This window comes from Sylvia atricapilla, chromosome 5 (assembly GCF_009819655.1).
Source record: "Sylvia atricapilla isolate bSylAtr1 chromosome 5, bSylAtr1.pri, whole genome shotgun sequence".
NCBI classification, from domain to species: domain Eukaryota; kingdom Metazoa; phylum Chordata; class Aves; order Passeriformes; family Sylviidae; genus Sylvia; species Sylvia atricapilla.
The window spans coordinates 8,015,376-8,037,565 of record NC_089144.1 but is presented as its reverse complement, the minus strand read 5'-3'; the positions used below and the strand labels follow the sequence as shown (position 1 = coordinate 8,037,565).

Below are 22,190 nucleotides of genomic sequence, written 5' to 3'. Positions count from 1 at the left end.
TTCTATTCTGCAAAACAGAAGGAGATATGACTGGATTGAGGAAAGTGAAAAGGAAATGATTCATACTCTTTCACTGCAAATATTTCAACTACTTTGAATTAAACTAGCAGGTTTAAACCAGACATGCTATATGGCATGCACTCACTCATGTTTTGGAATTCTTTATTCCAGGACTTGGTGATTTGCCAAAAAGTTTACAGTTTTAAAAAGATTTAGGAAGTTATGACAAATCCTTTGACTCCTATTAAATGGACATATTCTGCAGCTTCTCTTAGGACATCTCTGAGCATGAAACCTTTGAAACTTGGAGTATTCTGGGGAGGTACTGCTGTATCTTGTGCACCTATACTCAGTCATCTGCTCTTGGTCATTCCTGATGAGAGGCTAGGTACTGTGATGGACCTCTCTGGTGTTTCTTGCTGTGTTTCTTCTCAGAATGGAGCTCCTGAGTCCATTTTGACAGTTAATTGAGTCTGTGCCTAGGAAGTCAAGGCTCCTGGCAGATCAAAAATGCAAAACTTGGAGGAGCAGCCTAGATATTCCACTTTTTATGATGTTCATGTGTTGGCTTCTTTCTCTTTTTCTGCCATCGATTTCTTGGGTATTTTGGCAAAAATTATTTAAATCTCTTTTCGCTTAAACTATCTGCTCTTTGTAATATCATAGAAATGGAGGTGCTTAAGGTTGCTTTATTAATGTGTAATTACTGAGTGTTTTGAAGTCCTTGTGTCTGAGTTCTTACTTGAGTGTGAAATGTGGTTTAATACCTAACCCTGAAAGAATTTCATAGCTTTAATTTTTCAGAGTCGTTGAACAATAATCTTGTATTGTATATAAATGCAAATATACAATAACGTTTGTACATAAATACAATTATAATAGCATGAGGTATTACACTCCCTAAATGTTGTAGGGTAGAAGGCTGCTTAGACTAACCATTGACAAGACAATGATCAGTCTTGTCATACAACAAAATTTGCATTCTTTTGGTGGTTGTCTAATTTAAGAAGTTTGGGGAGTGCAGTCCAAAGAATGCCTTTCATTTCAGCTGCAGAGGAGATCCAGCATTTACAGGGCAACGAGATATTTGTGATGTTAACAATCTAAATGATTTTTATTGATAGTGACAGATGGTTCTTAGATAATGTGCTCAGAGTCGTCTGTAATATGTTCAGAATAAGTCTTCTGGAAGGTTGTACATCTGCCTTGAGATTTTTTTCTAAAATATTTAAATCAAGGTCATTGCTTATACTTGATTTTAAATAGCTTTTAGCTGGTAGTCTGCATTTCTGTACATTTAGAGATCAAACTGTTTGTAACTTCAAAAGCTGCAAATGGAAAAGTGTAATAGGTATCAGGTGTTAGAAAAGGCAATTATGCATTAGCTGTTTTACTCAATTTCTAAAACTGTCTAAAACTATCCATTGGAAACACTTTGTACCTAGACTTATCTCTGAAGCATGATAAATTTTTAAATCTGTAGGGGATATGCATTTTTTTGTCTAATGAATTGCATTTTTAAACCTATTTTGTTTCATTTAAAAGAGCTTCATTTTGAAGAAACTTTTATTGGTGAAAAAAACCCAGAAAAATCACAAGACCAAGTAGATGTTCTTATATATGTGTAGATAATTTTTCTACAATTCCTTAAAAGTATTTCCAAAATTAGCTAATTCTTATTTTCAGTTTCAAGTACACATTTAAACTTAGTAACTTCCCTCCAAATAATTGGCATTATCTTTTTCTGGAACCTTACTGATTTGGTGGACCAGATGGTCTGTAGTTTCTGTAGCTGTTAGCAAGGTGTTTCACAAATCTCTAGTAGCACACTCTACTCTTTTGTCAGTCATGGATAGAGGAGAAGGAAAAACAATAGTAGGAGAATATTTTTCTTTTGTCACTTGTCATAGCTGGGAAGTTTATTTATTGCACGAATTTTAAATACCATGTTGTTCTAGGTTAAATAGCAATAAAATAGGTATTTTATCATGTTATGCTTTGTATAAGAAGTTGTTTCTTTTCACTATATTTTAGTATTACTGCATTTTTCTGTATTTTTCTGAAGACTAAACTTCACTTTTGAAATGACTAGCAGAGAATATGCAAAAACTTGCTATATTTTTAAAGTACAATAATTAAATCTTATAAATTGTGTAGATGTCAGAATTTAAACATACCTCCATTTGCCGTATTATGTAGTTTAATTTTATAATTGTTATTATCAAATCTTATTTTAATGAGATTTTACATAGCATTAGTTCACAGTCATAAGATTGATAATTTAATATCGTAATAGTTTTTTGGTTCTTAGTGGTATATAAAATATAATCTAAGATTAATTTGATAATATGAGAAAACTTAGTGATGTCGTTTAAAGGCTTCATCGCAAAATTCCCTAAACCTTTATGTGAAATTAAAAAATACTCATTTCTAGGGGGAGTTTTATAGAGGGATGGAATCTGCTGACTTGAACCAGAACAGAAAGCTGCAGATCTGCATGCAAAACTGAGCTGTAAATATTTAATCTTTCAAGTAGGTTTTCTTCCTATAGTGAAAACATCTAATTCCATTCAATATAATACAAGTGGTTTTGGTTTTTACAATGCTTAATAATTTCTTATATCAAAATTTATACTTCAAAAGCTCCTGCTAGTAGTAGAATTGACTTAATGATGGAGCTGAAACATATGTTCACGCCACAGTGTTGAGCTGGACACTATTTCATACCAGGTATAAGCTAATGGATAACAGCAGAAATGGAAAACATACCAGTAAAGAATGAATTTAAGTATGAGAAATGGAAGCTGCCTCATCTCTGTTCCTGGTACAGATAATAGCAATGAATAGGTTTGGCACAGATTACATCCAAGCATGTTTGTGATACAGAGAGAGACAGATGTAGCTGATGTTTTATAGCTACAAGTGAATGTCATAAAAATATACTTGGGGCATATGGTGATCAAAAGTATTATTGTTTGTGTATTGAAAGGATGATCTATTTTTATTTTTTCTAGTCTGAACCAGAGGGTTTTTCTCACTTCCACTTGTACGTCTGTGCTGCCTTCCTTGTCAGGTGGAGGAAAGAGATCCTGGAGGAGAAAGATTTTCAAGTAAGTGAAGGGGATATTTTTCAAGCACAAGGTGGCATTTCTTAGATTTACCTTCCTAACATTACTTGGGGATGAATTTAAGACAAAATAGGAGCAGCAAGACTGACAATGTCTTACTGTTAGTTAGAGTTGCTCCAAAACTGTTAGACCTGAAGTGATGGACTATAAGCAGTAGGAGATGTGTTTTCTTTGTGCACTCTGGAAAAAAAATGCTGTTTTAACTGAGGCAGGCTTTAAGAAGATGATTTCTGGAGAAGCTGTTACCTTGGTATTTTGCAGAGATTTTCTGAAAAGGCAACTGGATTTTTTTAATCTTAAATGCATCACTGAAGTATTTATTTAGAATTTCTCATCTGTATGATAGAACATTCTCTAACAAGGTCATGTTCATTCTTTCAAAAAAGCTGGGCAAGCTGTCTTTTAAAATTAGGACCCTGTTTCTCATTAGGAAGTAAAAGGACTTCAGGCCCCTACATTTCAATACCTTACATTTTTCCAGCAAAAAGCATATCGGGAAGTTGTTGGTAAGAAGATTTGAATATGGTAGATGGGTAATCATTTGCGTGCATCCATAGAAGTCCAATTATTTTTGTGAACTGGTGACAGTTCACTTTCATAGAAATATTTATATTGAATTTTACCCAACCACACACATTGAATGCCTAAAAAGCTTTAAAGTCTTGTTTGAAGGCTGAATATGAATAGCCTGTGCTGCAAAGCCCCCACCATTGCCTACCCCGGTGAAATGGCCCATTACGAGCTTATTTTCTCTCCAGCTGACTGAACTCTGTGGCCCTCTACAAATGAACCATTGTGCAAATTTGTGTATCACTTCAATCTATTTTATCTTCATGAAAGGATTTATTCAGAGCTGTCATAGCCTGCCTTTGAAATGAATAAATCCCTGAGGGCACAATATAATAGCTTTAATTTCTACTACCTGCTAACACTGTCAGATTTTCTCAATTTATGGTACTTGGTCAAAATCATCTCTAATGTTGGTATCCATACCTCTCAATTACAATTGTTCACTGTTAATCCTCCCTAGTAAATTTTTCATGTTGATTTCCTGCACCAAAGAGCATAATTTTCCTCCCTTTACCAAATCTATTACAACTGTGCTTCAAGTAAATAGTACCATGGTATGGTACTATGATACACACATTCAGATCTGTGTACTTATTTAATAATTAAGGCATTTCTGTATGGTTTAATTTCTTTATGGACCATGTAAACTAGAATATAAAGTACAAAAATCAGGAATACACTGGAATGTGTTTATCACACTGCTTTGGATTACTTACAACATAGAAATGCAGTTGGTAATTTTGAGGATCTGTAGATCCATGCTAGTTTTATCACCATCATATGTTATCACTAAAAGCCTTGGCCTTCTTTATTGTGTAACATGACCTTTTAAAATGGCTAAACTAAAGTGTTATCAATTCTCTAAATGATACTTCTGTCCCACAGGCAAGAATAATATCCATTATTCTTCCACTTTGTTAATAATAGCCGTAGATCGTTGCCTAGTCTTCAAAGCAATAAGCACTTAAACTACATTGGGAAACTGGGAAGTTCAGTAAATGCTGTTTGGAGTCCTCTGATTGCATTGAACTCACATTATTGAGAAGTCATAGCTATAGTACATTTTGTAGAGAAGATTTTTGTTCCATAAACTGTATCAAGAATCACATGCATTCAGTCATTTCTCTTCTCATAGCGTGTGTTCTGTTTGTTTTTCTGCATATGACAGGAATAAGGGAAGTCTGTCCTAACTCAGTCAGAGGGCCTGGTTCTTCCCTACTAGCTATGAAAACTCCTGCTCTTCTTTTCCATGTCTGTTTGACCTCTTTCAGTAGAAATACAGGCCTCACAGGAATTTTAAGTTGGAATAATTTCCTAAGAACATCAGGTGTGGCACTGTGCCAGAAGAGACACTGAACAGACTTTGAATGAAAGGCCAATTTTAAAGGAATTGGTTATGCAATACTTTTATTCTTATTATTTGATGAAGTTTATTATCAGTAATATTACAGACAAGATGATTATAGAAAATAGTCTTTGCTCTTAAGATACTTGTTTTCATTCTTTTAAGTATGTCTGCAACCAAGCAATCAGTATAAGTATGATATTTATTCTTCCTGATGTGAACAGAATAGTTGACTTAGATACCAAATGTTCATCCCTCAATATTTCTGTATTAAAGACACACAATGTGTGTGATTGTAGTTTTGGGGACTTTTTTGTGTATTGTCATGTAGCAGAGAAATAAATTTTGAAATGGAAAAAGGCTGAACTCATACTGTAGGGTGATGCAACCTGAAAATTGCTTGGTATTTAGTTTATATCTGTAGAATTAAATATTAAGATATGGAAGGAAGTTAGTTTTGATAAGGAAAGGGTAGAACAAATAAATATTTTAACTCAGGCCTCCAAATGTTCAAAGGTTCATGTGTATATATTATAGGTAAATATTATAGAGGTACATATATATACCTAAACAGGTGTATATATGGACTTAGAATACAGACATGTTACACTGTATTGATGCTCTTTTTCATGTTTGATATTTTTCATGTTTCAAATAACATAATGAAGTAATTTTTTCATTGTTAGATTATAATCAAGTCATGATGATAGTTGTCCTCTTTTGAATCATTTGAACAAGTTATTGCTCTTGCTGCCATTTATTTGGTTAAAAATAAAATGTCAGATGGTTTTATTTTCCTAGGAGTTTAAACCTGCTTTCATTTTGTCCTACTTATTCAGTAATCTTTCTAGTAAGATATAATCCCTTTTTGAAATTTGCTGTTTAATGCAATGAGCTGTGTGATGCAATGCTATGTAATGAGGACAAAAATTATTACATTCAGCAATTTTCAAATTCCCCAGAGTCACTTTTTGATAGCAGTGAAATTAAACTGACATGTTTTCAGGGAGTTGTTTTAAATATTTCATGCCCATGTATAATACAAAGATTAATATCATGGAAAAGAGTGAGGGTTTTTTTAATTTTCACTAGAGCCTGTTATTCTCTCTTGGTTTTCACTTCTACAAAGTCCTCTTTTGAGTGCCTCACAAACCCAGGTACATAGAGGTAGTTTGGATAGCTCTGTTACTTTATTCATAGTTCAGATTGGCAGTTCATACTTCACGTGTGGGGGAGCAGGGAACACAATAACTAGGCAGTAAATGGCAGAAATTTTAATCCTTCCTTAGATTTTCCCATGTAGACAGTGTGATGTTTTATAGCCATTTCTGTTGATGATATGAATATTCTATGTTAATTTACTGGGTCCATACTAGTGTCAGACAAAAAACCCCAAAACCAAAAAAAACCCCAAACCAGTAAGCTTAATATATATATTTTTTTTAATGTGATAAAGTATGCCTTTTGAATGCAAAAAGTAAAATGCAGTTAGCTTCTACTATCTGAGTTTAAGTAATTAAATGTGCAACTAATGAAAACCTTTCTACTCATCAGCATGCCTCAGACTTTGGCTTTCTGTTACTCATTTTCCTCACTACGGCCATATTTCCAAAATTCTCCTGAATTTTTGAGAGGTGTGGATAGCTAATGCTGTTAAGTGATAAGGTATTCATGTACGATTTTGAACATATTTGGAATTAAAACGTTAATATAAAATATGGCTACTGAGTTTACTGTTGGAATGTACTGTTGGAAATTATCTGAAAGATTTTACAGAAACAACACTTCAGGGGCTAGATTCAACTGTTGAACTGAATATAAGTTAATGGTAATTATAATTAGGTTAGCAATAGTTGAATTCATACTGGCTTGTCTGTTAGATTTGTGCTTAAAGGAAATTATCATTTTGTTGACATAGCTGAGCTACAAAAATGTATTCAGTATGTTGTGGTAAGGAATCTGTCTTGCAGATCTTTTCTTATTCATGATTTTAAGATATGGGCTTATCTAAAAGACATTTTCACCCGTGCTGTCACCAACTCACATCTTTATTACTGCATTGTCCTTTACTTTGTCTTTGACAAATGCATTTTTGCTCCAATTATATTCACTCAGACTGCAAAGAAGCTGTAAAGATTATTTTTCAGTCCATCATTTTTTCTTGCTTTCTTGCTCGGCATCTCCCTTAGCTCCCTTTCTTTTAGAGCACCAAGGAAAACTTAGACACTTTCTCTTTTGAGGCATTTAATGGACTAATCCTGACACCTTACATGGCACCTGAGCTTCAGCACTGAGATGCTGACTCCAGTCTATCAGCCTGTGATGACAGTTCCATCACCCACCAGCATTCACAGGAGAGAAACGGTGCTATCTCCCACTTTGCCACCTTACTTAAATGCAGCACCTAATGCAGATATTCAGCTACTTTGCCCTAAGTCATGTCAAGTTCTGGTTTTTTGTTATGCCCAGAATAGATTTGACAGGTTGGCTTGAGTGTGTTAGTAGCACTTAAAGTCACATTGATGAGTTTTGTGTGGCTTCTTTTTTACTTTTCTGCAAATTCATTGTCTCTTGCTTTATACTTAAGCCATAAAATCTTCAGGATAGTGACTGTGCTTTATTATTCCTACTTATATAAAGAATTATTATTTAACTATTTTATATATAGGAAGTAAGTCTTATTGACTTGTTGACCAAAATGAATGCATGCACAATTTTATCTTTTTAAAATTTAGAAAAATGCCAAATAGCAAGATGCTTAGAAGACAAATTAATTTAATTTCATTTCTAATGTCTATATAAGTAGTGAGCTTTAGTTGAAAAAGTTTGATATTAATATCTTTCCTAGGAATTATCTACTATAGGAACATGTCAGACATCAGAGATGTAATTTCATACCATCTTTTTACACTCAACCACAGTAATATAGATTTCATTAGTCTTTTGTGATCGTTGTTATTTATGATGTAAATTTTTAAATTTTACTTTTTCTGCTTACTTCATATTATATGAGGTGTAACTAACAAATCTATTTTAACTTAGCTTCTTGGTGTGTACTGTGCTAAAAAATTAGTTTCCCTTGCTTCTGCAGTAAAAATAAATGTTTTTCAATTAAAGGAAAAATTAAAAATTTATGTTTCTGAAAGGATTCGGTCTTTGAACAGAGGAATGTTTGCCCTCCTTCTCTCTAAGCTCTATGATGATTTTGTGATTTTGCACCCTGTGCCCTCATTCTTCTTTGTATGGAAGCTAATAGGGTTCTTTCTGTGGATGTGCCAAAACCTGTAAAGAATTAAGAACTGTGAACATGGCAGTCTTCTAACTGTAAAGAGCCTGACTACTAACACTGCTGTGATTTTATTGCCTGGTAGAGCACTTTTGGAAGATGTTCCAAATATTGCCATGTGTTTCAAGAAACTGTAGGTTCTGCTGATTTAGGCTTGGAAAGTCATAGCTGGTGATCTACTGGTACTGGTAGCAGACAGCTGGGATTCAACACTCTTGAATCATTTATGTTCAGAAGAGCCGATTTTCAAGAGTAAAATTCCTGACTTTATTTTTGCATGCAGACCTTAATGAACAGAGAATTATGTGAGTGGTAATAGTTTAACTGCTCTTTTATCCACCTTACTCAAGTTTGTCAAAAGCTTCTGCATATTTTTATTGTCATGAATATCTTGACTTTGTCTCCATGTGAGTGTGTTGTAAATTAAACACGACGGTGCAAAGATGTTTTACATACAGTCTTAGAAGCACAGGTTTTGTCTCACTGAAATTCTTATTGCAAAGTTTTAATATTGCACTGAAATATGACAGACTGTTGATCATCATTCTTTTAATACTGGTACTTGTCTAGTACTAGGAGGAGAACTTGCCCTCTAACTGGAAAGCTACTGGAAAATTCTGACCAGCTTATATGGTACACTAAAAATGGCTTAAGAAGCATGAAAAAGGAAATAAAAATTTTACTTACTTATCTCTTTCTGTTTTTTTTTTACTTATCTCTCTCTGAAATGGCTTTCCATTTTCTTTCGACTATATTGTAGGCCAGTTTTTTCGATGTTATACATCATTTTCCCCCAAAGTTTGCTTTCAGATGTGCCAAGCTGAGAATGAAAATAATTTTTTTTAAAAACAACAAACAAGCAAACCCCACTTTTGATTTAAATCTTACATAGCTAGCAATGTAAGTATTTTCATTCCTTAATTCACCTTTTTTTCTTTCTTTTGTGTGAGTTTCTGGGCCAGAATACTATGAGAATAATATATTACTCATACCTAGCATATTAAAAATAATAGTTAATATACTTCCAGTAATACAGATAAATTTTGTACTACCTGAATTTGAAATCTGCCCCTGTTTCTGTTGCCCTCCTTCCATCTAGCTCCCTCCCAGAAGTCCTCCTTCCTCTTCAAGATATTTGGAACAGTGGCACATAGTAAAATTACAAGCTATAATACAACGATTTTGAATTACAAGTAGCTTAAATATATGTATTTGCTACTGAAACTCAGAAGATATTCTGGTATATGATCTAGTCCAATATTGTCAGATAAATCACAGCAGTGAGTGAGACTGAGCTCTGCTCTCTCCAAAGCACTTGAGGAAAAAGTAGTCCTTGAACACCTAATCACTGCAGCCATTACTTATCTTGGGAAATCTGTCCAGGTTTGATTTTATTTTTTTTTTATTTTTTTTTTTTTTTTTTTTTTTATAAAATTTTTTTTTTTTTTTGTTTTTTTTTTTTTTTTTATACTGAAACAGCTTGGTCAAAACAGGAAGAAATTTTCAAAATCCCTGCTGAAGGAGACTAGTTCTGCAGGGCTAGCATACTGTATCAGTAGAGATTTAATTTAGAATTCAGCATGAAAAGTGGAAAGCTGAAACATTGCTGATAAGAAACAGGACAAGGATATTCAACTTTTGATATTGATATAAGTAGAATAATTTTTCAAAAAAATTTAATTTTTTTAATATTTTATAAATATTTCTAACTGTTATCTTCGTTATGAATGTTAAGTTTTAGTAACTTCATTTTTGCCTTTTCCTGTTTTAAGTGTAATTCCAAGGCACACGGCTTTTACAAAGTCATTTATTTTTCAGGAGTTTAACAAATCTGATAATCAAAGTACAGGGAGATAGTAATAAGTGCCTTCTTCCCTACCACATCAGTTGAGAAAATCTGAAAGGGAATGAGGTACTTCATTGTAAAAGCTGCAGTGGCTCTTTTTGGAGGAAATGTGTAAGCTGTTAGAAGAGTACAGAGAATTGTTTTGCAATGATGGCAGCTACTTTTTCTTGAAAGTAGATGGGAAACATGCTTGAAGAGGAAAGGTCTTAACTTATGTCTCTCACTGGAACAGTTTGAAGATCTATTTTGACTCATTACACACAAGTGTTAGTTTGTAATGCTTTCACATTTGCTTACTATTTGAAAAAGTATACCAAAAGGGATATAGTAATTTATAGTCCTGAATAGTCTGTATTTTCTTCCATGTAAATGTTCATGCCATTTGAAAAATTACATTTCATCAGGGTTTTTTTCTGCAGTTAGTTTCAAATTAGTCATTTGAACAGTTTGCTTTTCTGATAGTCAGGGGATGTGTTGCAATTTTAGATGATGCATCAAATTAAAAAGTTCAAAGGTAAGCACTGAAAGTGCAGATTTGTGCTTGGATTTTTCATGTGTGACATACTGCAATTCATTAACTTCTAACCCTTCTTTCATACAGGGCAAAGTCTTTAACTACAGATGTAGTGTATTTGACAGCTGAGTTCATTATACCATTTACTAGGATGACAGAGTTCTTACTCTAGTGTTTCCCTGTGTTCTTCAAAAAAACCCTAAACAACTATATCATAAAGTGAGCAGTTATTTCTATTTTCTAAATCAATTATGTGTGATAGTAGCTAATGTCTTCCTTATTTTTCAAATATTAATCTGTTAAGTAACAAAGATGTTAACCAGCTGCATAGTTCAGTACAAATATTGTATGAAGATATGATTCGTGTTTCAGAGACCAATTGGATTGAAAACGTGTTACATTATGTACTTTGGTTTAAGGTTTAGTGAAATAAAGTGAATCCTATAACTCAGGTCTAAATTAGAAATGAAGTCACTTTATATTACCATTGTATTCAGTGGAAAGACATGTATGAATTAGACCCTTCTGATCTCACCCTATCCCATGCAAATATTTATGTCACTGTATTATTTATGAAGGAATATGGCACTGACAGAAAGTAGAATTCATCTGATAAATCCTGCATTTGATGGTCTGAATATTAAATACTCTGTGAAGACTTCCTTGAGGATGTGAATGTCTCTGCAAGCCCAAATGTTTTTTCCTGTACTGATTGTTACCAGTAGAGAGGAGGAATGGAAGCTCTGAAGCGTCCAGGAGCAAATCCAGTGGAGACTGCTCCATAGAGGGAAAGAGATATTGAACATAATTCCTCTGCAACTTGCTGTTGTGTGGAGAAAAACTGTAGGACATAGTGTTTTTACAATTCATATTGCTTGGAAGATCCCTTTACATTCTGAATGTTTTCATGGAAAAGGAATCTGTTTCTTTGGCAGTCATTCCTTCTTCTGAGAGTTACCTGACTCTTCAGAGACTCCTGAGCCTTTGTGTGTACCTCTATTCTTATCATTTGAATTTAAGGAATTTGATGTTAACAGGTTTGAATACAATTTGAGGGTTTTTGTGGGAAACACATCCTTGTGATTATAATAGGAAAATAACTCTTTTTTAGTTTAGTAATGGATCTTATAGTTTACTGTCACTGAGTGAGCTCTAGAGTTAATTTTTTAAATTTTATTTTATTTTATACTTATCTGTAAAATTGTACTATGTATTCTGTATATTCTTGCCAATAATTGATTTAATGTGTTTTATTGATTTGATTTAAACCTTTCCATTACTACTCATTTTGTATAGTGACTAATTAGCAGAACAACCTAAAAAGGAGTATTACCAACATATCACTTGGTTCCTGACTATCTGCCAGTCTCTTCAGAATCAGAGCTTCTTGAAAAGGAAATATAAAGGATTAAAACAAATAGAGGACATGGAGATTTTCCTGGATGTAGACTGTCAGATACCATTGCAGTAACAATGCAGGCATAGTAATAATTTCTGCCGTGAACTCTGGGTACAATAAAAGCTCCAGGATCTCAGCTCTTTAATCTTGTGACACTGACTACATAGTGTCTGCAAAGTTCTGCAGTTTACCAAAATCTTTATTTCATTTTGCTCCTTGAAAATTGCATATTTCGAATATGATTAGACTATTCCCATTAACCTTATAATGTAATTGGTCAGCTTTTCCTGTTTTCCCCAGGAATTAATTCTCAATTTTTTAATGGAAATTGCTTAGTGAAATTTGTGCTAGATTAAGTGCTTTTTTTTTTATTGTTTTCATTATTGCTGTTTTTAATTGCAGAAAAATGTTTAATATGGCTTTATGTCCCTTATGTGATTGTTTTTTCTTGAAGGTTGTCCTTGCAGAATTAACTGCCACCTAATAAATATGCCCAGATGTAGCAACAAAAATGAATAACAAATGCAACTTTTAGAGTGAATGAGGCTGGCTTGGACCGAATGTAGCATAATCATTGTCATTTTAAAGGAGGTTTCTTTATGAACAGTGTTACAGAAACCAGTGTTTGGATCCAAATATTCTGATGGGGTCATAAAGCATTCATGCATAAGATATTTAATGATGGATAACAACTTTTTCCTGAGCTGAAGAGCGGTACTTGGAGTTTCACAGTTGCTTGCCTGCATTAAAATATATGAAGAAAAAAAAATCAGGTGAAATTAATTCTAGTGATTAAGAACCATTACCAGTTTCAGACAGAGCCCTATTTCGATGATGATACAAACACACAGCCTTCTTTTGCCAAATGAAAAATGGAGCTGTTAATTAATTACACGTGAACAGTTTAGGTGCCTTGAGACTTTAACATTAGTTTTTATTTTTGTTTGATGCAAAGAAAAATAAAAACTTATGTTAAAGTCTCTTTAGCTCTAAAGCTTCTTTAGCTGCTTGTGTTCTTTATATCTTCAGGAATACTGTGGTTTGGATTTTTCTACTGTGAATTTTACTATGCAAGTACTTGAACAGTACTTGGACATTGCAAGATCAGAGAATGATTTTACAATGCTGGATTTTATATTTTATGGTTGGTTGGGGTTTTTTGAAACAGACCTGTAATATAATCTTACAGCTGTTGGTACCCATATGGTTCTCATGTTTCTTCACATTATCAGAATATTGCACACAGTGAAGATCGGTTTTTTAGGAAAAAACCCAAACCCAAACAAACTGCCCAAACCCCTAGTACCACTTTTTTTCTGTGATACAGAGGAACCACAGTTTTGCTCTATTCAACTGCAGAAGATAGAGGTTGAAAAGCTGTAGGAAATCTATACTGAGAACATATATCATTAATGCTGCTAATATGCAAAGACCACAATGAATTTTCAAATTTATGAAAATGTAATATTGTACAATTCATAAATCTGTTTAAATGAAGTTGCTAGGAAACTTTTTTTCTTCTCCAACTCTTTAAAAGACAATTACATATGAAGGGGGAAAATACCTGTTTAGGGACAGAGGACTCTTGACAATCTCTACCAGATTTGGTCTTTTTTCAGTAAGTTTATATAAATAACTTGATATTTTGTGGTGAATAAATCTTAATGGCTTTGGCACAATTTTCTAATAACTTTTAGGTTAAGTAGTTGTGATTGCATCTAAAAATCACATTGTGCATGTCATAATTGAAACAGGATTTTATTTTGCTTATTCTAGAAAAAAGAATAAGGTTAAAAGTATTCACACAGAATGCAACGGGTGATGAATATTGCTGGGCTAATAACCCCTTGGAAAGGATGCAAGAATACAGATTGATTTTTGTTCTCTTATCCATAAAGTAGTTTCTTGATAACCCTCTAGGTCTTTGGATGGCTTTAAGTGAACCAGAATAATAATTTGATTTTGGCTTCAGTTGAGTTATTTGACAAATTGAATTCACCATTTTTAGTAAATGCTGCTGTTGAAGAGTTAAATTGATCACAGAGCCAAAAAAAAAGGGCATAGCATTTTGAATATTTTGAGTAGGCTCTCAGGGATCCAGAGGCACACTGCTGCTGCATTAATACAAACATACCTCTTTTCAAGGCGTATTTAATTGGGCACATTGAGAATCAATAGAATATAAGTTCAGTAAATAGGCTTCAAAACAAAAAATGTTTTACAAATGTGCAGAGCAATTCAAATATAATTTGCAGAGCATTTTACCGAGATGAAAAGGTTTTGCTCTTTCTGTTTTATAGTTAAGACTTGCACATATCATTGTTAATACTGCATAAAATCCTGACAGAAAATCATATGGAGAAGCTGAGCTGAGGTTTTTGCATTCATATTCTGGTGTTTATAAAAAGTGCTGTTTCATTCTGGATGTGCTGTTCTTAGCTGATCTTAAGTAAGTACCCAAACCAGAGAAGGCTTTCTACTAATAGAAAATAAAGTTGCTGCCAGAAATTTTCAGTCTGGCAAAACCTCAAGGTATTGAATCTCCCTTTATGTTAAAAAACCAAGCAAAGAAAGAATCTCCAACAAGCCCAGCCAAAGCCATCCAAATCACAAGAGGCTGTCTATACTCTCTGGTAAAAAACCCACATGTGCTTTTTAATGGGTTCATTTATATACGTTCCAACTATGATTTGTGCTGTGGAACAGCACCTAATGTGTAACTTTGCATGATGTTTGAATTTTCACCTGATAGAATAGTACACTTCTGGGCATTGGAGGAGATTTTTGATTCTTCTAAATTCCACTGAATGTTCTTGTCAGTCCAGATTTCATTTTTGCTGTATTACAGTCATGCTGTATCTTGAATGGTTTCATCGTAATTGCTTCTTTCTCAGAGGAAACATTGGGTTCATCTTAATTGCAGAATTATCGTACTTTAACTTCAGTAAAATTGCCTGTCTTAACAATTTGAGCCTTAGGATAAAAGAGATCTGCATAATGGTGGATATTTGCTGTAGAAAAGCAATGCCAGACTGTCAAGCATGTCAGCAAATTATCCTGAAGCTAATTCAGCTAAAATTGCTGTGGTGAAGATCAAGAATTGAGAAAGTTGACCAAAACAAAATTACTAATGCTGGAAACATAAAATTGGAAGGTGGTTTAACATTTATTTTATATAAAGCTCATTTCTACCATCTTAATGGGGAGAGAATTAGATTTTACTTACAGAAAGATGAAAATATCTAAAAATATTTTAGGTAATTAAATGAATATCACAAATTTGAAAAAATATTCCTGTTTATTCAGGGAACCAAAGTCCAGGTATTCAGCAAAAGAAACTCAGTACCCAAAATTATACTCCAGTGGAATGATTGAACTTATTTGAAAATTTGATCAAAGAAATTAGAAATTAAAAAGTGAAGTTTTCATTTGAGGTTGCAGGAGCATCAGTAGACAGTGTTTCTTTAGTGCTTTCCAAAACTGTCTTTTCAGATAAAGTCTTGTCAGTAAGCCAGGGGTTTTTCTTGCTGTTTGGGTTCCCAGGAATTTTGTTCAAATATTTGGTTATAGTTGTCAAATAGAATTGCTGAAGATGCACTATGGGAAACCCTAGAAAAATCCAAACCACAGTATTCCTGAAGATACAAAGAACAAACACAGCTAAAGAAAGATTCTCTGCATCAAAGGAAAGTAAAAACTCATATTAAAGTCTCAACATAAATGAGCTGTTCTCTTGTAATTAGCAAATGAATTTCATTTGGCAAGACATGCCTGTGTGTTTGTATAATCATTAAAATAGGGTTCTGTGTGACTATATCTGAAACTGGTAATGGTTATTAATCACTAGAATTAATTTCGCCTGATATTTAGACTCTATATTTTGATGCACACAAGAAACTGTTGTTTCCTCTTGACATGTACTTCGTCATCTGCTCTGGCTCTGACCATAATGAAGTCTCCCATCATAAAGTAGTGTGATAACAGCATAAATATAATGTAGTAACAGCGTGATTTAACTGCATGAATCAGCAGTGGACTGTTGTGGCTTTCCAAATCCATGCTGCAACTTTGCTATCTCAACACGGTGTTAGAAAATAAATGAGGTAGCTTTAGGCTTGGAATGGTTCCAGTCACCATAAGTAGCCTGACTTTGTGCTTTGCTTGGGCTGCAAGGATGCTATTTCATGCTTCAGTCCTATTTCAGTCTTGCTGAGTGTGTTATCATTCCTCTTGTGGCAACATAACTCACCAATAAGCAATGTACTCTAGGTCATGAATGTGAAAATGCAGTGAAATAATTTGCCATTTTATTACCTTTATTTATGTTTACTTTTCAGAAAGAAATTAAAGTTATTTTGGATATTTTTAGCTATTTGGATATTTATTTTTGCTGTCATGTAGATTTTGAATACTCAGTCAATTTTTGTTAATATATCTACATGGATATCAGAACTCTTCCTATTGATGGGCTTCTTCACTTTACCAGCAGGGTATCCAAAGCTTTTCCTAATTTTCAGGAAGACTGTAAATAGGGAAACTCCAACATATTGGAGGATAATACTGTTATGAGACTGGTTTTCCAGTGACCACAGTGTGTCCAGCTAACAATAGTAAGAGTTAATAATATTGTCTGCCAAAAGAGCTTTTTGTTCATTTTCCTTTATGGATTTTAATGGAAGTCTTGTAGCATGTAAGTGCTTCCTGTATGTTTGGCAGTTTTTGTGTATCTATTTCAGAAGGCATTGTGGGAAGAAAATACTGTGTTCAGGAAGATAATAAAGATATAGTTTTGATTACAAGTATTAAATTCCATATCTTTACTTATTATCTCTCTAATAATAATTATTTATTACTATTTACTTAGCTAATTTTCTTACATCAGTTAAGGCAAATGAAACATTTTTTCCCCAGTGTCATTCTTAACAGCTTCATTTCTGTCTTTAATTCTGAAAAGTGAATCTACATTGGTGGATGCAAATGTGCAATATAATGATTTCCTACTGTGGTCTATTTTATTCTGTACACTTAAATAGCATTTAACAGTATCAACAAAAATATAATACAATATCTTACTAGGAAGACTAAAAAAAGTACTTTTTTTGTTAATCATCTTCAAGAGGAGCCTTGTCTAGTGAGTGTCTGTGGGAGTCAATATGAGGGTATTCAGCATTTTCACTAACAAAATAGCTGATAATAGAAGTCTGCAGATGACACAGATTTACCATTCTGACAGAGTGAGGAGAGCAGAGCAGTTGCATAAACAAATCTTGAATCACTTGTTCAGCTGAACTTTTCAGGTGAGCCATATTTTGATACAGTCAAATGAAAAAGAAAACCCCTGCAAATAAAGGGAAATTAGAACAGGATAAGTAATGGTCTTCTCTGGGAGTATCATCTATGACCCTAGCAACCAGCCCCATATTTATGTTATGTACCTGTCAAGTAATACTCTCACTGTCATATGTGGTTGCTATCATGTGTAGGTACAAAAAGCATCTGGAGCTCTCACAGTTATTGAAACAGTTAGATTGAAACTGCCTTAGAGTATAATTTTGAAATGTCACTCACCATTTCTAAAACGTGTATAATGTTTTTGTCTACAAACAAATGCCTTCTAAACATTTTGGAATCTAATATTTTTAGTTATCTTTGCCAACTGGGAGCACACAGTGTTAGAATCACATTGCAGTGGCAAATATGTCTAAAATTGTGATTCTCTGTAAATAAAAAGGCTCTGTAAAGCCAGAGGAAAAGCACTATTTTAGTTAAAAAAAGGTTCAGTAGTTGTTGAGTAATCACTGTTTTTTTCTTATTGTTTTTAATTTTTGTCACCGTATCCAATACATTATTGAACTCTAGAAGCAAATTGATTTTGTTCTGCCTCCAAGTTGGCTCCTTCTTTGACCTGGAATGCTACATGAAGTAAAAAAGAAATACATGTATATTTTCTGTTCAGTCCTCTATGCCTCTAAGGATGCTAGGACTAAATTCCTTAGGGATTGAGCAGTGTGGTTTGGAGGCTGAGATACAGAACTGGGGTCCCCTTCATCTGCACATGTTGGCAAGAGTCGTGTTTGGTCTGATTCCTGCTGTAGGAAAGGAAAGATGTGGTGCTAGGTGTGTATAACCTGAAGGGATTTTCAGTAAGCCTTGTTTTACGGCTTCTACTTCACAGTGCTGCTGTTGCTGTCCAAGTTTTAAATCAAATCTTCCACACAATGAAAATCTGATTTTAGTGTCTTGTAAGTTTCTAGAAAAAGCACTTTCTCATTCCTGTAAGATATATTTCTCTCACCAACCAATGTTTTTATTTATTTTCAGTAAATACCACAAAGGGATCTCTGCATTTTCTCTATTTCAATATAAAAAGGATTTCTCTTTAACAAAGAAACAACAACTGTTCATCCTGAGCAACTAAAGTGACCTGCTAAACTAAATGCACTGGCAGGACTTCCATTTAGTTAGTAATTCACAGCTGTCACTGGAGACATTTCTCTACAAAGAAAACTGTTTTCTTTCCATGTTTATTTGTTCAGCAGAACCTGCTGCATAACAATGTCAATTATTGGCCTTATCAGTGTGTAACCCTGGAGAAGACTAAAATCACAGGAGCCTATACACTTGACAACCAAACTCAATCAAAACTACTGATAAGAGAACAAAGAGAAACCAGAAGCTTTTGGAGTATGAGCTGAGTAATAGGATGAAGTGACATATGCCTTTCTTTGAGACAAGAAGATGGAAGAGGATTAATTTTCTTTCTTTCAATTTTCTGTTCTCTCCTATGGTTTCCTAAATGCTAGTGCATGTAAATTTTGCTGTCTTACAACAAAATTGTCTCTTTGCAACTGCAAGACAGTAAAAATAACAAGAACTGAAATGCCTATTGTTTTGTCATCCTTGTAAAAAAATCAGAATTAGATTTTTTCCAGAAATGTCATTATGGCAGATTTACTGTTACTGTCATGGCCTCCTGCTTAGATCTTTCAGCTGCCATAAAGAGTAAAATCTTTGCACAACTTGTTTGCTCTCTAGTATTTTTTGCATTAGACATCATTTTCCAAATATATTAAGAGTTCTTATTTATCCCAGCTTAATTTTTTTTTCCTCAGAGTAGAATTTGCTGGTTGTTAGCTGAATGAAAAGCAACGGTTCCATCCAGTCCATGGGAGCTGATTCACCAAAGCTTTGTGTTTATTTTTTTCCTCAGAATTCTTACACATCTTGCTTAGTTTCAGGAGCTGATCCCCATAGATCAGCAGGTTAAAAAGGGTCATCTGAAATCCTTAATAGCTGTTGTTCTTTACCACATCCTTTCTTAAATATTGCCACCCCTGAGAAAAGATGACAGTGGCACCGAACTGCTATGGCAGTGCCAGCTCGCAAGCCTATTAAAGCAACACAAAATTGCCAGCAGCAATATACCTCTGAAAATTATATTTCATGTAGTTGTTGACGTCTTTATTCTCTTCTGTGAGAAAAGGTCACATCTTTGAAGCTGTGCTGTGGTCTCCTTTCTAGATTATTGTGATAAATACAGGAATTCCTCCTCTCATCTGCCTGCTAAAGAAGCAGAAAGAGATGGAAGATGCATCACTGTCAGTGGCAAACACGTTATACCACGCAATGCATCACTGAAATGTTTATCCATTAGAACTGTTAGTGTCTTTTTTGCCAGAGCCTGAAACACTTTTTGGTCATGTTTATTTATTTAAACACAATGGCACTTTATTCACAAGGTATGGTTTTGTAAAAGAAATAATGTTGTCATAAGTCCGGTTATCCAAAGAAAATTAATTTAGGTATAATGTTGTCCTTAAAACCTATTTGGTTTATTTGTGGGTTTGATTCTTTAGATAACTAGTTCAGATAGATTTTTTGAGGCCTTTCTTTGAATCTTTAAAGGCCATAACCTTCTTCGAAATGTTATTGGAATTTTTACAAAACCAAGTGGGTGTAAGAACGCAACACCTGGGAGAAATACAGCAAAATATTATTCAGATTCAGTTTATGTAATACTAGTTGTCACAGGTTAACATAATTATTATAAAACCAGTATTTGTCTCTCTATATTGATTCTCTCTGGTTTTAGTTATACTTCTTACATAGTGGGAAATTAAGGACTTTGACCTATTTGATCTTTGATGACCATTCTGGAGCTGCTGTGCAATTGTCAGTGTTCCTTGGCCAAACTGCTCTTTGGGTATTGATACAATGACAGAGGCCACTGCTTTCAATGTGCAGATTCTTTTAAAGTTTGAGTGTGAACTTCTGTATTTCCTGATATGTGTGGACCAGGATTGCCAAGAAGAGGTAGTCATGGCCTAAGAGCTTTTAGGACTTACATCTTGGAAATCTTAAAAATGAGCAGTCAGAAAAGATTAACCTAGCTCATTGTCACCCACTGTACTGAAAAGACATTCAATACTCTTGTGTTTGTGTCTGGAGGCTGTATTTTTGTACATAAGTAAAGAATAAGTCCTGCATTCAGCTGTTGGTTTACACATATTTTTCATGAAAATTCAGGCATTTATCATCTTATATAGAAATTTGATCTCAGATTCTGTCTGGCCAAAGTTGAGTTGTAGATATCTTATTTTTATCAGAATAGTGATGGGTAAGAAAGGCAATTAAATATATAAAGAAATTGTGAAAATATTTTAATTGTCTTAGAAATCCAGGGCCTTGGGATATTTGTATGTACTTTAAGGCTTCCAAGTACTCCATTTAGAGCTACTTTTTTTCTGTGGTTCCAGTAATATTCTTTGTTTTGAAAAATTGCATTTCTCTGACACTTGCATGAGAATTATGTATTTGGATTTTATGTAATTTCTTTAGAGTTGCATTTAACAAGAGTAGACTGGGAAATGAAGAATTTACCTTAGCAGAGTATTAGAAGAATGTTGCTTGTTTAACCTGATGAAGCAAAGCTTGATAGAGAATATGATCATCTTCTAGAATGCCTTTGGGTTGTTTTATAACAGGGGTAAAGATTTAAGTCATAATGCAATTTTGGTGAAAGATCGAAAGTGTATAAATTCTTTCATTTTGATTTGTAAACCATTAGATAAAGTAAAGCATCTTGTATGTGAAATATCAGGATATAAAGGGCAGCATATATTTTCTAACAAAGCTTGATAAATTTATGTTATTGTGTGGTACACGAAGATAAATCTTGGTTTGGGATTTTTCTTATCCTGAAACAACTGAAGATTCTTGAGCACAGTCTCAGTTATTAGTCGTGTTTCTCATGTAGTATTTATTGGTTTGGGATATTTTAATTCTTTAGCTTAAAGTGTACAATTGGATTACATTGTGTTAACTTGAATTGATGCTTCAGTCTATTGTCTATGCATGCACTTTTGGAATTTCTCTCTGACTGAAGTGTTCTATATCACATTTTTTTTTTCTTAAGGCATCAAGGAATGGATAGAAATTTGTGGGGATGTTGTTTTTGTACCTTGGGAAAACCTATGCAGCTTGGGTGATCCTCTGTCTTATGTTCTTGTGCCTGCGTGCTGTGCTCACCAAGGAAGCTTAATTGATTTCTTAATTTGAACAGTGGCATTTTCCTCAGAGATGAAGGGATTTTCAGATTACTTCTTATTGATTTCTGTGAGGCTTCTCAAGTTAGGTGGGACATTTTCACTTATCAGATGGGGCAGGTTGTTTCCTTTAGCTGTGATATCTTCATGAAGGTTTCCTCCACTGCTGAGTCATTGGTTCTCTGTACTGCTGTCCTTAAGTCTCTTAGAGGTGCACAAATGCTTTGTGGGCTTTGACATGGCAAGTGGGGAATGATTGTTTGTTATTCAGAGCAAAACACAGAAATGTGGCTTCATTTGGCAGTGATTGAGCGATGTAATGGAAATGGCCTTTCAGTCCTGTATCCCCATGGATACTGAAAATATTCCACTTCAACTGTGTTTAGGACTTGTTTTGCTTCTAAAAATACACTAGTTTAAGTAGGTTCTGCACTGTCACATATTTATTGGATGCAAAAGTTGCATATCTCAGGCAGCACTTCTTAAGTTATAGAAAACAGGTAAATTTGCATCAGCCATCCTTAATATATGTTTTCTCTAGAACAAAATGAGGTTAT

The 22,190-nt window shown here is 33.9% G+C and overlaps 1 protein-coding gene across 1 annotated transcript in view; it reads left to right on the top strand.

Moving 5' to 3' along the window:
• TBC1D22A (TBC1 domain family member 22A) overlaps nucleotides 1–22,190 on the top strand; it is a 143,256-nt gene that overhangs the window by 107,816 nt on the left and 13,250 nt on the right. The window contains exon 12 of the mRNA XM_066318602.1: nucleotides 3,015–3,110. Coding sequence (XP_066174699.1) covers nucleotides 3,015–3,110 — 96 coding nt within the window. The remainder of the gene's footprint in view (nucleotides 1–3,014; nucleotides 3,111–22,190) is intronic.